The 15,887-nt window shown below is 36.8% G+C and overlaps 1 protein-coding gene across 1 annotated transcript; it reads right to left on the minus strand.

The window, feature by feature from the left end:
• Window positions 1-9,281: 9,281 nt before the first annotated feature.
• LOC149081679 (uncharacterized) lies at window positions 9,282-14,429 on the minus strand. Its single transcript, XM_089236968.1, has 2 exons — window positions 10,494-14,429; window positions 9,282-10,268 (listed from the first exon to the last, which is right to left on the minus strand). The coding sequence occupies exons 1-2, from the start codon at window positions 14,427-14,429 to the stop codon at window positions 9,282-9,284; spliced, it is 4,923 nt and encodes a 1,640-aa protein (XP_089093094.1).
• Window positions 14,430-15,887: the final 1,458 nt, after the last annotated feature.

Here is a 15,887-nt window from a genome sequence, read left to right on the forward strand (position 1 = left end):
TTTAAGAGGATTAGCGTTAAACATGACATCCGACACTGCACTGAGACTAATGGCCCACCAGTTCCGTCAAAATTTCCTGCGAGCAGAGAGAGAATTCGATCATCAAGTTGCGCCTAAGAGTTTGCAGGCCATCTCAAATCTCAAAGTTGCTGGGCTATCCCGCTGCACATGGTATCGAAGTGCATTTCTCTTACGAAGATTTTAGATTATGCGGGGACTACAGAAGGTTAGGTGCTACTACTGTCCCAGACGGATATACCGTTCCGCACATCCAGGACTGTCTCCAGGTACTAGAGGGGAAAACAAATATTTTCCAGGTCTCCAAAAGCTGCTCATCAAATCCCTCCGAGACAAGAGGATATCGGAAAAAGCCCTAACAACATCATTCGGGCTGTTTGAATTTCTCTTCATGCACTTTGGATTGTCGACAGCAGATGCAACATTTCAGGGATTTTCAGGATCACCCGCTCTGGTAGGCGGGTCAGGTTCACGTTGCCCTGAAAGTAGTTTTCTCGCTATCGATGGCGGAGAACTACCTTTGAGAACTCAGTCAAAGCCGACCAGAGAGTAAAGGTCTACAATGTGGAATTAGTTGGTTTTCGAACGCACTTGTAAGGGGCCGCGATTGTTGTTGTCGCAAGAATAGTTTTTTTATAGTATTTTATTTCTGTCGTATGCATTTATAAATCAAATATATTTTAAACAGATATTGTCACCCCCCCCCCCTTCATCCTTATTATTCTGAAGATATTCAATAAAACTTCCAGACACACCCATCCGCCGGGAACGCTTCGATATCTCAATGAGATGGGAAGCGGGGTGTGTTTGGTTTTCAAACGTCAAAGCACTATACATAACAAGCATTACACAGAAACAAACTTCACGGAAGGTCCACTATACATACATGCACTCACATTCCAACATGTACCAATTCGTTAGAGGTTCCGCAGAGGAATATGGACGAGGTGCATGTCATGTCTGATTTAGTAGTAGTAGTAGTGTAAAAATACTGATCTAAATGTTTTTCGTGTATTTTGCTGAAATTACGTCACCTATCAGTGGGAACTTCAACTAATTTTCCATGTGGGAAAGAAAGAGTCGACACTTTCACAAGTTTAAGGGCGCAAACTGGACCCCAGCATGCTAATTTGTTCGTACTCTTTTTGAAAATTTGTCTAAATTTCAGGACTATTTATATATATTCAAACTATTTTTGTTCATTTTTTTAATTTTAACCGAATATTCGGTTAAATTTACTCACATACCTTTAAATACGTTATGAAGTGCCGCTCAAAAAGAAATGAAACAGCGGCATTTTAAAAGTTCAAACTGAAGCTAGGCGTATGCTCAAGAAGTAATACGAATCCCTTCTCTTCATCACACAAGAGTTGCTTTCAAACTCTCTAAACACTTTATTTATTCCAGAAATATTTCCTTCTCATTTTTTCTAAAACTATTTTCTTTTTAAATATTTCATCAAACTTCTCAATTCTCTAATACTTGCATTTCCTGCAAAATTTTCGACCCCAAATAAAACATCCTCTCCGTATTATCCCGATTTTTAGACAACTTTTTTTTTTCTTTCTTACACACACACAACACATCTAAACATACATATTTACTGACTTTCATTAAGACAAGCCTATCTGTATAATCCTACTATCAACCAATAGGGTCTGGGCATAGGGGCAAAAATTCTATTCTTGTTATGGTCTGGCCAGTTTATGAAATCCAATAAGTCGGTTTGACTGAAACTATCTGTAAAAGCCGATTTGAAATAACTTGACGAAAAAAAAAATCGACCCTTTCCCACCTGAAATTCTAGCATAAGGCCACACATCTGATAGTCAGTGTGCTGATCAAATTCAGAGGGAATTTCCTGTGGCAAATTTTTTATTGGCACTGCGTTTATTGCGTGGCATGAAATTTAGAAACAATACAATATTCGCAGGAAATGCGGTTCGTTATTCCAATTAAAGTCCCTCAGAAATATTTTAATTAAAATTTTTAAACAAAAAAATACTCAGAAGTTTCAAATTGAAATTTCAAACACAGCTTATATACTTGAAGTTAAAACTTTGTTTTAACTTCATTGACCAAAAACTTCAATAACATTTCTTCGGCACTGTGATCCCGCAAGAAAAGCTTGTAGTTTTCATCAAAATAGAGTATTACCAATACAATAAGAGTAAAACATTCAGATTTAAACATTCTCGACAAATGCTGGTGAAGCAAAGTCAATACAAATAAGGGGTCTAGGTTTTGCTCTTCCGAAATGCTGGTAATACGACAGCCAATTCCCAATAACTTCTTTGAAAAATTCTCCCAAAAAAAAAACCATTCTACTTCAATTCTGCTCGAATCTTCTGGTAACCAGAAACTAGTTTAGAAGACAAAAGGCCTCGAGGTTAAACGAGGAATAAATTCAAACTTTAGAGAGTAAAGTCCTATTTTTATTACATTTCTCTGCTTTTTTTCCTCTCCCATCCAAACTCGTCCGCATCTTCACCGAAAAGAAGGGATAGAGTTTCGTCGAATTTCATATCTAAGCTCTAGCTACTCTCATTATGATAAGCTTCTTCACTGAAGGAGAGAGATGGGGAGAAAATTCTCCTCCAATTCATTCCAATATTTTCCTCTGGGTTGGCTTTTCTGGACGTGAAAATGTTCGAAATTACCCGAATTTTATAGCTCTTCACTCAGAGTTTTGAGGATTATATTTGCCATTGAACTTATTAATTAGAATTTTCTGAAGTGCTTGCGGGAAGAGTAAAAATTTCACGGATGTCAAATTTATTTTGTTGCAAACCTCGAGGGTTTTTCACTTTTTTTTTTCAAGAAGCATTTCACATGATTAACGATGGTGATTGTAGTTAGGAATTTTTTTTTTCTCCTAGTTAGAAAGTGTTTTCCATCGTAACGTTGATGATACTTGAGTGTAACTTGATTCTGCACGCATTTCATTCTTACTTAAGTACTTTATGAATGTTTTTCCTCGTGTTCAAGTGGAAACTTCGAAGGGAGGTTTCTGCCTAACCCTTGGACCAAAAAAGAATTCTTTGCGTCATCTAATTTTAAATTTTCACCATAGAAAACAAATCGTAACAATAATGCTTTATGAACAACTAAACCAAAACATATTCTGGATATGCGGCGTAAAATACGGAATTTTATTTTATCTTCGATATTATAGCCGACGGAAAAATTAATGGTCATTTTCGGACAACATGACCAGTGTCTCGTCAATCTCCGTCAATCTTGAAATCTTGCTGACTAAGTTTTCGTTCTTGTGGGTGACGAGTCAGGGATGAAAATCTTTTGTAAGCTTGATTTTTATAGCCATGTCGAGATTTAATCCTGGTTGAACTACGAGAGAGATGTAGCTTTCGCTTATCGATTTGACCGTTATCGATTTTAATCACTGCTGCCGATTTACGTTATAGCCGTGTTCTTCACTCAGCCAACTCCTGACTTCTGAGCTGTGGTAGTTTGTTATCCACTATCATTGATATCAATATAGTGGAACTTCGGTTTATAAGAGCCTAATTCTTTCAGTAAACATGCTTGTAAACAATTAAAACACACTCATATATCATATATGATATAAGAAATAATGGAAATGCATACCCACGACATTGTTCTTCACGTCTCAACTTCGACATTTTTCAATGATAAAGTGTAGATGATTGACAGTTGTTACCTTTCAATTAGTATTTGCAATTTTTTTGCACTTTAAATTTTGCATTAAATTTGTACTAAGTTTTCAGGATGACGAAAAAGAAACAAGCTTCAATTTTAATTCCTCCGATTATAGTATCACACAGCAAGAGGTTGAGACTGTCTTCCATGCGCATATTTTAAGGATGCCACTTCCTCAGTCAGTGAAATCTTGATCAATGTGTCGACGGGGGCGTATAGGTGAAACAAGGCCTATACATAATTCATGGTTTCCATTGATGTGTATAGGAATACGTACGTGGAGAAAAAACTTTGAATTGAAAAGTTTCATTCGTCTCCTTCATATCTATGTCAATTTCGAAGTAAACCATTTAAAGGGAGGTGAATGGGAGAAAAAAAGATATTAGCGGTACATAGATAATAAATACTTCTTAAATAAATTGCAAAATAATACTTTTTAAGTAAATAATTTTGAACCTTTCCGGCATTGACTTCGCCTTCTCAAAAGCGTTTTATTTTAGCAATGGCAACATCTGGTCTGTACAAAGCTGATTTCTTAATACAACACATTTTCCTGTCCTCCTGACTTGGCACTTGCTGAAAATCAGAAGACAGCCTATTTCAGAAAAAATAAATACAGAAATTACAATTTCAGGGATTTCTGCTACGCCGCTTGAAAGTTAAGACGACACTTCATGCCACCACGAGGCCTTTAGTCGTGGGCCACTCAGATAGTCTTTAGCTTCGGTGAGAGGAGGAGACGTCGAGTGAAAAATGAAGATGATGCTACCAAGCCCTTTCCGCTTTCCACCCTGATCATCTAAGTGGAAGAGGCGTTTCCGAATTTGAGAGAAGTTGATTTTTCAATTAATAGCTGAAGGACTCGTTGTGTCCACTGGAGTCTAAAGCCTCTTTTGCTTTTTGGATCGGTCGCACCCACGTTGCTTCGACCTTCCAGCTCACATTCTCGTTCCAAAAAAAATCGTTACCTGACAATTATGGACACTTAGACACTATACATGATAAGGCCTAGCTAAAAGCAAGAGTTTACCCCCCCCCCCCTCCAAATTGCTTAAATCCGCGAGCACAATTTTCTTACCTCTAATTGCCAGCTTCGTCCCAGGTAAAGTCCTCAGACCAAGGGAGACATTCGGCATCCTTCGAAAATGAAAAACGGGAAGAGCACCTTGATTGGCTGAAAAAAGAAAGTCTCTACCTTTAGTAAGGTCAGAACTGAAGATCTGCGTTACGAAAGTCAAAGCCTTGCTACGTCGATCTCCGGAAAACAACATAAAAAAATTTCAAGGTTGAGGGAAAGAGCATACACACAAGAGAATGTTGCTGTGTGTGAGGATTGTAGGACAACCGCAAATATTCGGTTTTATCAAGAAGAAAAGGAAGGATGTATAGAAGGATAGTGGGTCCGACCCGTCTGGATCAAAAACCTAAGACGAAGACGTGTATAAAATGGTGGAAAGCCCCATGAATAAATATGTTTAAAAAATGCAAAAAAAAAAAAATTAATGGGATTTTAACACAACAGCATAAATACGTTTTATTTTGATGAATTTGTAGTGCATTTTTATGAACATGGACAATGATCACTCCAAAGTCCATCACTCGTCATCAGGACAGTTTCATGTGGTTTTAAATGATATTATAATCGAGTTTGATCGTTTGGTAAAATTTTTCACTGCAATATATTGCTCGTTTATCAAATCAATAAGCGTTAAAAAAATTTTATGCTATTGTGAGTCACTAATAAACCAAGTAACTCGTAATTTTAAGTTTTATTATCTTTAAATGGAAAGATACGTACATGTTTTCCGTGGTTTTTTTTTTTTGTGTTTTGTTTTTTGTTTTCCGTATGAAAAATGTACTGTATTTCTGAGTATGAATTTATTCTATCCCTAAAACGTAGACCTTAAAATTGTCACGTCACGTAGAATAAGTTATAACATTGCGTACAAGAAACAAAATGACAATTTCAGCTTTATCGGAACGAGAAATAACAGCGGCACCGTAGACTACTTCAATACTTTTTACCATACGGAAACGAACTTTGAATGTTACGGTAATGGCTGGCATGGAGAAGAGAACGCTATATACGACTAATATCTTTTTTTTCCTCCCATTCAGCTCCCTTTAAATGGTTTACTTCGAAATCGAAATAGGTATGAAGGAGACGGATGAAACTTTTGAATTCAAAGTGGTTTCTCCCCGTACGCGGTCTAAACGTGCGGATCTGACGGATGAAAAAGAAAAAAAAAAATAGAACTGAAAGAAGAAAAATATATAAGTAGGACAGAGTTTCTCTGAGGAATATATCCACTCCTATTTAGATACGAATACCCAACTATAAACGAAGCTTAAACTTCTTTATCACGAAAAAAAAAGATGGAAACGTAGACCATTCCAATAGGAAGTGAAAATAGCCTACTGAATGGACCTGTTTCCAAAACTAAAATAAAAACAGGCTAGGCGAAGTAATGGTAAAAACTATACTTTAGAGTATGTTTCTGGATATCGTTTCGGAATGTTTATTCACAATGACATGACAATAAAGGAAAGTATCACGTGGTGTTATATGGAGATGGCTGCCTCGTCCTTCATTTTGCCAATGTTATCTCTCGGACTTTTGCCAAATAAGTATTTTTGTACGTGTTCAGTTCCTGAATGTATCGGGCCACTTATTCTAATTTGACATTTTAAAACACCAGAAAGACTTATGGGAATGGAAATATTGCTTTAATGGCAATTTTCATAACTGGATAAATTAAAATGCTTATAATAACACTGGTAAACAAGGTTTTTGTTTTTGGATGCTGCGTACTGTTTTTTATGTATTTTTCGATGCTGATTCTGAATCCATCGTCAGAAATCGTCCATCAGGCACAAGTTTTCCGCAATTGCATTTTCCATTGTTGCGGGTTAGCCTTACCAGCCTTAATATTCTATACTTAGAAGATCAACATTTTTAGCCTAACAATGGGTATTATGAATATTAAAATTTACCTCATCTGACTAAATATTATGGAATAGTACATCAAGATTCTTTTGAGATATCTCTGATCATGTGCTAGCCATGGGGACAAGGGAATTATGAGTCCCTTTCACCCTTTCTAGGGAATTCCTGGCCAAACTGTCCAAGATTTGCTCGTCGACGAAAGCAATTTGAGCACTTTTTTTCGAAGGAAGACGACTTAGTCTATTGGAATGATGTCGATGTTCTGTACATTGCATTGGGGCATCAGTATAATTCCCTAGAGAGGAGGTTATTCATAGATTCCTCTAAAATCATCTTGAAAGCAGTACTTTTGCACAATGGTAACGAAAACCCCTCCATTCGCATCGCTTACGGGGCCCACATGAAGGAGACATGGAAGTTTTATTACGGATGGTTCAGTATGAAAGACATGTCTGGCACTTTTGCGGAGATTTGAAAGTCATTGCCCTTGTACTCGGTCTTCAACTAGGATATACCAAATTTTGCTGTTTCTTGTGCTTGTGGGACAGCAGAGATAGACAAAACCATTATGTAAAAAAACAATGGTCACCAAGAAGAAAGGAAGTTCCGGGAACAAAAAATGTCGTCATTCAGCACCTGGTGGATCCTCAGAAAGTCTACCTGCCACCTCTACACATTAAACTGGGATTGATGAAAAATTTTATTAAAGGAATGAATTGAAACGCGATGGTTTTAGCTTTCTAAAAAACAAATTGCCATGGGTCAGTGGCGTTAAAATCAAGGAAAGCATATTCGTTGGCCCTCAAATTCGAGAATTAATGAACAATGCTGAGTTCGATGCCACCCTAAATGAGCAAGAAACACCAGCATGGGAGTCATTCAAGAAAGTAGTCCAGATCATTCTTGGAAATAACAAGACGGACAAATATAAGGAGTGTGGAGGAATTACATCAGAACTATATAAAGCTGTTGGTTGCAATATGTCACTGAAGATACATTTTCTTCATTCACATTTGAATTTTTTTCCATAAAACTTAGGTAATGTCAGCGACGACCGCGGTGAGCGATTCCACCAGGACATATCCATCATGCAATCGCATTATCAAGGCAAGTGGAGCCCATACATGCTGGCCGATTACTGTTGGAAAATTTAAAAAAAATTCCTGCTGCAAAATACAGAATAAAATCATGTAAAAACACCTTTTGAACTGTCATTAATATTAGAATTTGAGCTATTTTAAGTTGTGAGCAAATGCGAAAAATAAACGTTTTTAAACATTTTAAATGCGTGTTACTCAAACACTATGCCTGACACACAAACTCTGAAAGTAGTTTCGGAATCAGTGAGGAAAATACTTTAAGAATGACCCTATTTGATCAAAGAAACACGAAAAAAGTGAAATTTTGTTTATCAGTGTAATTTAGGGCACGCCAACTTGACTGCCGGTATGTGATTTGATTCGCTTATACATAGTAGACGAGAAGTTCTGGCTGGATACAATTTTAGAAATTAATAACAAATCAACCAATCGACATATAAAAAGTGTGCTCGCACTTGCACAATTGTTTTTGATAAGTCAAAAAAGGAAGGTCAAATTTCACTCACAAATGGGACAGTAGAACGAAACACTCGACATAACACATCAAATGCAACACATATAATTGTGCATAATGTTTTGTTTCTTTGGTTTTTTTTTGAAAATTTGAGTTAAATATAATTATCAATTGCCAGTATGATCATGCATATATTTTTAATGTAAAACTTGGTAGTTAAATGTAACGCAAGTTGTCATAAACATTTCTTTAAACCGTTTGTGCTGCATTTTATATGTTATGTCGAGTTTTTAGCACCAGCATGTGTGAAATTTGAACTTATTTTACATATAAAAGAATCTCCAGATCATGATAAGTATCTTAGTACCAACCGCGCCTTTTGATGTTAATTGGTTGATTTGTTATTAATTTTTAAAATGTGTCAAATACTTCTTTACTCTGTATACATTGATGGTTCCAAAAATATTGTTTGATCAGTTGGTTCTTTTTTCTCCAAGTAACTAGCGGTTACGTGAAATGCCATAAAGTTTCTGAGGGGTTGTATATACTTGAAAAATACAAAGCTTCCCTCTTTATTTGGACCGTGTGTGCTAAAATTTCCAATAAATGAAGTTTAGATCTTGTTCAATAGCTCAGTTAAAAATGTAAACTACTGTGCATTAATGAGATTCAATCACACAATTGAACTTAAACACGTACTCCTATAGTACTAACTTTATTTTTAAAGGGACAGCCTACTGCTCGTCTCCTTTCCTGGTTAACGACTTATTTCGTAATACAGTCACAGAAAAACGCTCGCTACAATTGGCGTACAAAATAGCCGCCAACACACATAATTTGATGTATCGGCCTAACATGCCGCCCGGCATTGAAATATTAATTTCAATAAATACGACAATATAAAACTTGAATACATAAACAAATTCACATATAACAAAAATTCGATGCAGTACAGATATCATATTTGCGAAACAAAAATTAATTATATAAAATACAAATGCACTATATACATACACAAATGTACTATATTATACAATTATAATTTCAAGGCGGAAACCTAATGATTTTATTTTTTTTTTTTCTATCGAGACCCTTCTAATGGCAACAACGCGATTTTACATATTGATCTTTTGAAGATCCCATTCATTGTTTTTACATTTGCAATTCTCACTTTATTATCCCTACCCTGGAAAACCTCCACGACTCTTCCCAAAATCCATTTACAACTTGGGAGGTTTTCTTCTTTCATGACAACCATATCTCCAGCATTGATGTTGGGCTTGGAACCTTTCCATTTATTTCGTTGTTGTAAAGTGCTCAAATAATTGTTTTGCCAATGCTTCCAGATTGTTTGCACCAATTTAGATGTACGTTGCCATAAGTTCAATCTGTTTTCCTTAACATCAGTCAGTGATGGCTCTACAATGGCAGTGACTGGGCGACCAATGAGGAAATGACCAGGCGTAAGAATATCTAAATCATCTATATCACTAGATAGTGGTGTTAACGGACGTGAATTTAAAATTCCCTCTACTTGATTGACAATAGTTAACAGTTCTTCGTATGTTAGTTTCGAATTCCCAACTACACGTTTCAAATGGTGCTTAAAGGATTTTACCCCGGCCTCCCACAAACCACCAAAGTTGGGTGCTCTGGGAGGTATAAACTGCCACTGAATACCCTCTGCTGATAAATAGTTGACGAGATTGTTATTACTCTGCACAATATCGGCATACCAATTTTTCAGAGTTTTATTAGAACTTACGAAGTTTTTTGCATTATCGCTGAACATTTTTTGAGGTTTTCCTCTCCTGGCAACAAATCTTTTCAAGCAAGCGATAAATGCTTCGGATGTCAAATCAGACACTATTTCCAAATGAGTGGCCTTCGTGACCATGCATACAAAAATGCAAATATACACCTTGTGGTAGATCCCCTTTCTCTGGCCCTTATATTTTATCAGAAACGGTCCACAAAAGTCGACACCAGAGCAGTTAAAGGGATAGTTCACAGTGACTCTTTCTTTAGGTAAATCCCCCATGAGTTGTTCTACTGTTACAGGTTTTATCTTGAAACAAGTGATACAGTCATGTACAACCTTACGACACGTATCTCTGCCACGTAATGGCCAAAATTCTCTCCTCAAAGAATACAATAAATTTTGCGGACCAATGTGTAAATATTTTTTATGATGATGCTCAATGATCATTCTAGTGAGCTTATGTTTTGATGGTAATATGATCGGATGTTTTTGGCTATCACTTATTTGACTGTGCCTTAAACGACCACCTACTCGCAAAATATCCTTTTCGTCTAAGTATGGAAGTAAGTTTTTTATCTTGTCTGTTGCCAATTTCCCTTTTCTAAGATTGGATATGTCACCTTTAAACTCTATTTCTTGTGCGCAACGAACTAGATATTGCATACTACCTTGAAGTTCCTGATGTGACAAAGGACCCTTTCGCTTATTAAGTGGATTTCTCGAATTATGGATGAACCTGAAAACAAAACTAAGAATGCGAATTAATTTAGCATAATCATTTGTAATGCAAAATAAAGAATCCATGAAAACTTCGTTCAGATTTAGAGTCAAAGTCACATCAGCATATTTCTTGAACTCTCGGAGATAATCTGCATCGGATGTAATAGGATAATCTCCATCTGTGGAGTCGATAGTTCTCTCATGAAGAAACCCTGGTCCATTCCACCATAAAGTCTGATCGATGATTTGATCAGGGCTAACTCCTCTTGAAATTAAGTCTGCAGGATTATCTTCGGATTTCACATGATACCAATGGAAGTTCTTGGTGATTTTTTTGATTCTGGATGTCCTATTCGCAACAAATACCTTCAATTGATGAGGTGAAGCGTTGATCCAACCCAACACTATTGTTGAGTCGGTATACAGACACACCTTGTCCACTTCCACACGCAGAGAAGATAGCACCTTCTCAACAAGCTTTGAGAGCAGTTCTGCAGCACAAAGTTCAAGACGTGGTATGGTTACTACTTTGAGAGGTGCAACTCTGGATTTGCTACAAAGAAGCACCACCTTCACGTCACCCACGGCAGTAATCGAACGCACATATACAACAGCCCCGTATGCATCCTTTGACGCGTCTGAAAATGCATGAATTTCTAATTTTTCAGCAAAGTCTGATAAGACGAAACGATCAATCTGGAGGTTTGTCAACTTTGTAAGGCCTTGTCGGAATTTTCTCCAGTTTTTTGATTGTTGAGACGGCAGTTCATCGTCCCAGTCGATTTTCAACAGCCAGAGCTTCTGCAAGTAAATCTTTGCTTGTACTAGAACAGGACCAAGCAAGCCTAACGGATCAAATAATTTTGCGATATCTGTCAACACAGCACGCTTAGTAGGTATGCTGTTACCAGGAGCAACAGTGAAACCAAAAAAATCTTCTTTAGGGTTCCATCTTAAACCCAAAGTTTTCACCGTGTCATTTTCAGGATCCTGAAAGCAATATTCTCGTTCATGAACAGGGACATTGTTCAACAATGCATTTTCGTTGGAGCACCACTTGTGTAAATCCATGCCTCCACATTTTAACATAGAAATCAGCTGTTGCTGCAATTCAATGGCACTTGTTATACCGTTAGAACCAGTTAGAATATCATCAACATAAAAATCAGTATGAGTTGCGGCAGCAGCAAGAGGATATTTCTTCTGTTCGTCATAAGCTAACTGCCTTAACACCCTAGTGGCTAAATATGGTGCACATTTTGTTCCATATGTTACTGTAAGTAACTTATACAGTTTGGGTTCATCTAACGGACTTTCTTTCCATAAGATGCATTGTAAGTTGCAATGATCAGGATTGACCCAGATCTGCCTGTACATCTTTTTCACATCGGCAGTGAAAGCGATTTTATGTCTTCTAAATCTTAGCAGTATCGAAAAGATGTCTTCTTGGACCACACCCCCATTTAACAAGCAGTTGTTAAGTGATAATCCATTGGTAGAAGGGGCTGATGCGTCGAAAACTACTCTTAATTTAGTGGTACTGCTATCAGGTTTGTAGACTCCATGGTGAGGCATAACATATTTTATATCCTCATGTCCCTCCATCATCTCCTGCATGTGACCTAAGTCCTCATACTCGGCCATAAAATTTTTGTAAAGAACAGACATTTGGGGATTTTTATCCAATTTTTTCCACAGCCAATTCAGCCTTTGCTCAGCTAATTGCATGGATTCCCCAGGTTCAACATTTTCCTTCATCGGAAGATCAACTATATATCCCCCTCTTTCATTTCTACGATGGGTTTTTACAAAATGATCCTCGCAAAAAAGTTCTTCTTTGCTTTTCAGGGGTAGCTTCTCCTCCACAGATTCAATTTCCCAAAACTTCCTAATGGATTGATCTAACACCTCAACTTCTCTCCAGAGAAAACAGCATTGCTGAGATGACGAGTGAGAAATTGTCCCGGAGACTATGTACCCAAATACAGAATTCTGAAGCAACACTTCGTTGCTGAGATACAGCTGTCCGCTCTTCAATGCCTCAAAAAATATTTTTGCTCCGATCAAAAGTTGTATTTTCCCAGGCTTGGAAAAATGTGGGTCAGCAAGTTCAACTCCTCCGGGAAACTTCAAGCCCGATAAATCAAGAGGAGACGATGGGGTGAAATCTGTTATTTTGGATACAATCAAAAAATCCAATTCTTTCTTGAACTCGCCGCTTTTGTTTGCGACTACCCCGGTAGTTTTGGTTTTCACGGTATGTGACAAGCCATTAATGCCACAAACTGGGGCATAAACTTTTTCTTTCTTTAACCCGAGGGCTTCAGCGCAGCTTGTTGTCATCATGTTCACTTGACTACCATTATCGAGTATGGCCCTAACTCGAGTCTCTTTTCCTTGGGAATCGCAGACGTAAACATTCACAGTACTGAGAAGTGCTGATGAATTTGTGTTTATCACATTGCTCAGACTATGAAGAACATCTGGCTGTTGGCCCCCTACTGCTCCTCCCTCTGAGGGTATGGGGGAAGCGCTTTCGCTTTTTCGTTGGATGACATCTTTATTGCTTTTTGGAGACGCCGTTTCTCCCCGATGTAAGAGAGTGTTGTGTCTCAAATTGCAAATAGAGCAAACGACCTTTGATAAGCACTGAGACGTAATATGGCCAATTTTTAAGCAACAATAGCATAAATTATGCTTTCGCACAAATTCATATCTTTGCGAAACACTCATTCTTTGAAATTTTACACATTTATATAATGCATGAAAACCTTTGCAAGAGACACAAGATCTTGTATATTCTTTGATATTATCACTATCATATACCATGAAAGCTTTTGCTTTCGGTTGTATTCTGTGGTCAGGCTTCTGCTGACGACTATTTAGTTTTCCGACACTTTCAAGCATTATACTTCTTTTTTCAATGAATTCCAGAAAATTGTCTAGTTTAGGAACCTCGGTAGTTGTTAATGTTAACTCATATTCCTTTCTGGATTCTTTATCTATTTTCTGAAGTAATACATTCAGTAACATGGTGTCTGATAAATCATTTCTTTCAAATTTCAATGATTTCAACTCTCTTAAATTTCTATTTACATTGTCAATTAGATTGCGCAATTCCTTAGCTGACTCATGTTGAACTTTAGCGCAATTTATTAAAGCTTGGATATGAGTGTCAACAACTATTCTTTTGTTTTCATAACGAGTTGTTAACGCCTCAAACAAAGAAGCATAGCTTTCGTCAGCTGTTTCAAGCTTTTTTGCATCCCCTTTTAATGATGCTCGCAAATAATACAGCTTTTGTACGTCGGTCAATTGTTCGTTGCCTTCAATTAAACACTTAAATTGATTTTTGAACTGACTAAATTCCTCATACTTGCCAGAAAATTCTGGTAGAGGAATGTCTGGCAATTTTATACGACAGATATCTTTACGCTCATCAACATTAACTTTTTGATAACTTTTCATCGACTCTTGGTAGAAAAGAAATCTTACCTCCAGAGTTTCTAGTCGCTCATCTATGTGCAGCAGCTCTTCGTCGAACACGCTAATGTCTATAGTCTCTGGTTGAGCGTATAATATTTTCCTCAATGCTTCAACATTTTTTTTGATGTCGGCGAGATTGTTCAATTTCACATCAAGTAATTGTTTTGAATCCACTGATGGCTCAAAGTCCTTGGCAAAATTTTCTAGTTGAGTAACTTTAGATTTTACAGTTCCTTTTTGACGATTATATTTAGCATTCATTTTCAATTATCCTGTGGCTATAGACGGACCAACTGTTCAATAGCTCAGTTAAAAATGTAAACTACTGTGCATTAATGAGATTCAATCACACAATTGAACTTAAACACGTACTCCTATAGTACTAACTTTATTTTTAAAGGGACAGCCTACTGCTCGTCTCCTTTCCTGGTTAACGACTTATTTCGTAATACAGTCACAGAAAAACGCTCGCTACAATTGGCGTACAAAATAGCCGCCAACACACATAATTTGATGTATCGGCCTAACAGATCTTGCTCTGACAAGTCATTAGCAAAAATTTCATTTTTTTAATTCGTTATTTATCAAGATATTAACGATGAAAAATACTGTATGAAGATTACAATGTTTTGACAAGTTTTCATTGGCTTTAAAATCTCTCTTTTCTTGGACTGCACTTATATTACACTACACTTGGGATAACATGAACTATTAGTTATTTCATTTAAGTTGTTTCATTATGTATTTAAAACATAAATATCATCAAAATGTCAAACATTATGAGCAATAACAGACAATGGAATTATGACATCTCTTATACTTTTTGGGAAAATCATTTTGAACTATAAAAAGCGATTAGTCTACTTTTTCAGGACTAAGAAAAGAAATAAAATGATATCTAGTTGTACAATGCTCTTCGAAAGATAGCAAATTCAGAAAACGTTAATGATTTCAACTTCAAACTAATGAATCATGAGAAACACAAATGAAAAGGTGGTTTCATTGTGATAAAAAATATCTTAATTGGATTTTTCCTAATTATTCAGGTGTGGAAGTGTTTTTCGTCACAATGGAAATTAAACGTTTGCAGGATTTTAACATTTTGAATTGGTTTTGCGAAATTTCTGAAGCGGAAATGAGTCATTGATGATAAATGCTGAAAACTTCTCGGCTAAATATCTACATGAATATATTGCAATCAGAAATATGAAAATGACTTTTCATAGCGGTTTATAAATATATCATTTGTAAGCCTCAGGATTCAGGATGGTATGAAATGCCGATACACTCATTTTCATATATACAACCCCTTAAAACATTCATGTCATTTTAAGAAACATGGGAAAGGCAAGCCATGTGTAACCAACTTAATATGCTCCTACGATCACGTGACTAAGGCTTTGGGTAAGGTGCAAAGATGTAGATGTTGTTTACCTTGATTTCCAGAAGGCATTCGATCTGGTCCAACATGGTAAACTGCTGAAGCGTTTACATGAGATTGGGATTGGGGGCCAATTATTGAATTGGGTTTAATCGTGGTTGCAGCATAGATCACAGCGGGTCATGGTCAAAGGTGAATTTACTGATTGGACAGGTATCACAAGCGGAGTCCCTCAAGGAAGTGTCCTTGGACGCATACTCTTCCCAATTTTCATCGATAAACTCGATCAAGGAATTCTTAGTGAATTCACGGATGAGTTAAATCAATGGGGGTAGACG

This window comes from Pholcus phalangioides, unplaced genomic scaffold, assembly GCF_987345545.1.
Source record: "Pholcus phalangioides strain wild (caught in Gottingen) unplaced genomic scaffold, Ppha-v1.0 ptg000009l_1, whole genome shotgun sequence".
NCBI lineage: Eukaryota > Metazoa > Arthropoda > Arachnida > Araneae > Pholcidae > Pholcus > Pholcus phalangioides.

What these genes read in the sequence shown, in the direction of transcription:
- LOC149081679 (XM_089236968.1), bottom strand. Translation starts at nt 14,429, where the DNA reads ATGAATGCTAAATATAATCGTCAAAAAGGAACTGTAAAATCTAAAGTT. An exon ending in ACGAAAAGGATATTTTGCGA is followed by an intron (nt 10,269 to 10,493) that starts GTAGGTGGTCGT and finishes ACTTGTTTCAAG; the next exon opens with ATAAAACCTGTAACAGTAGA.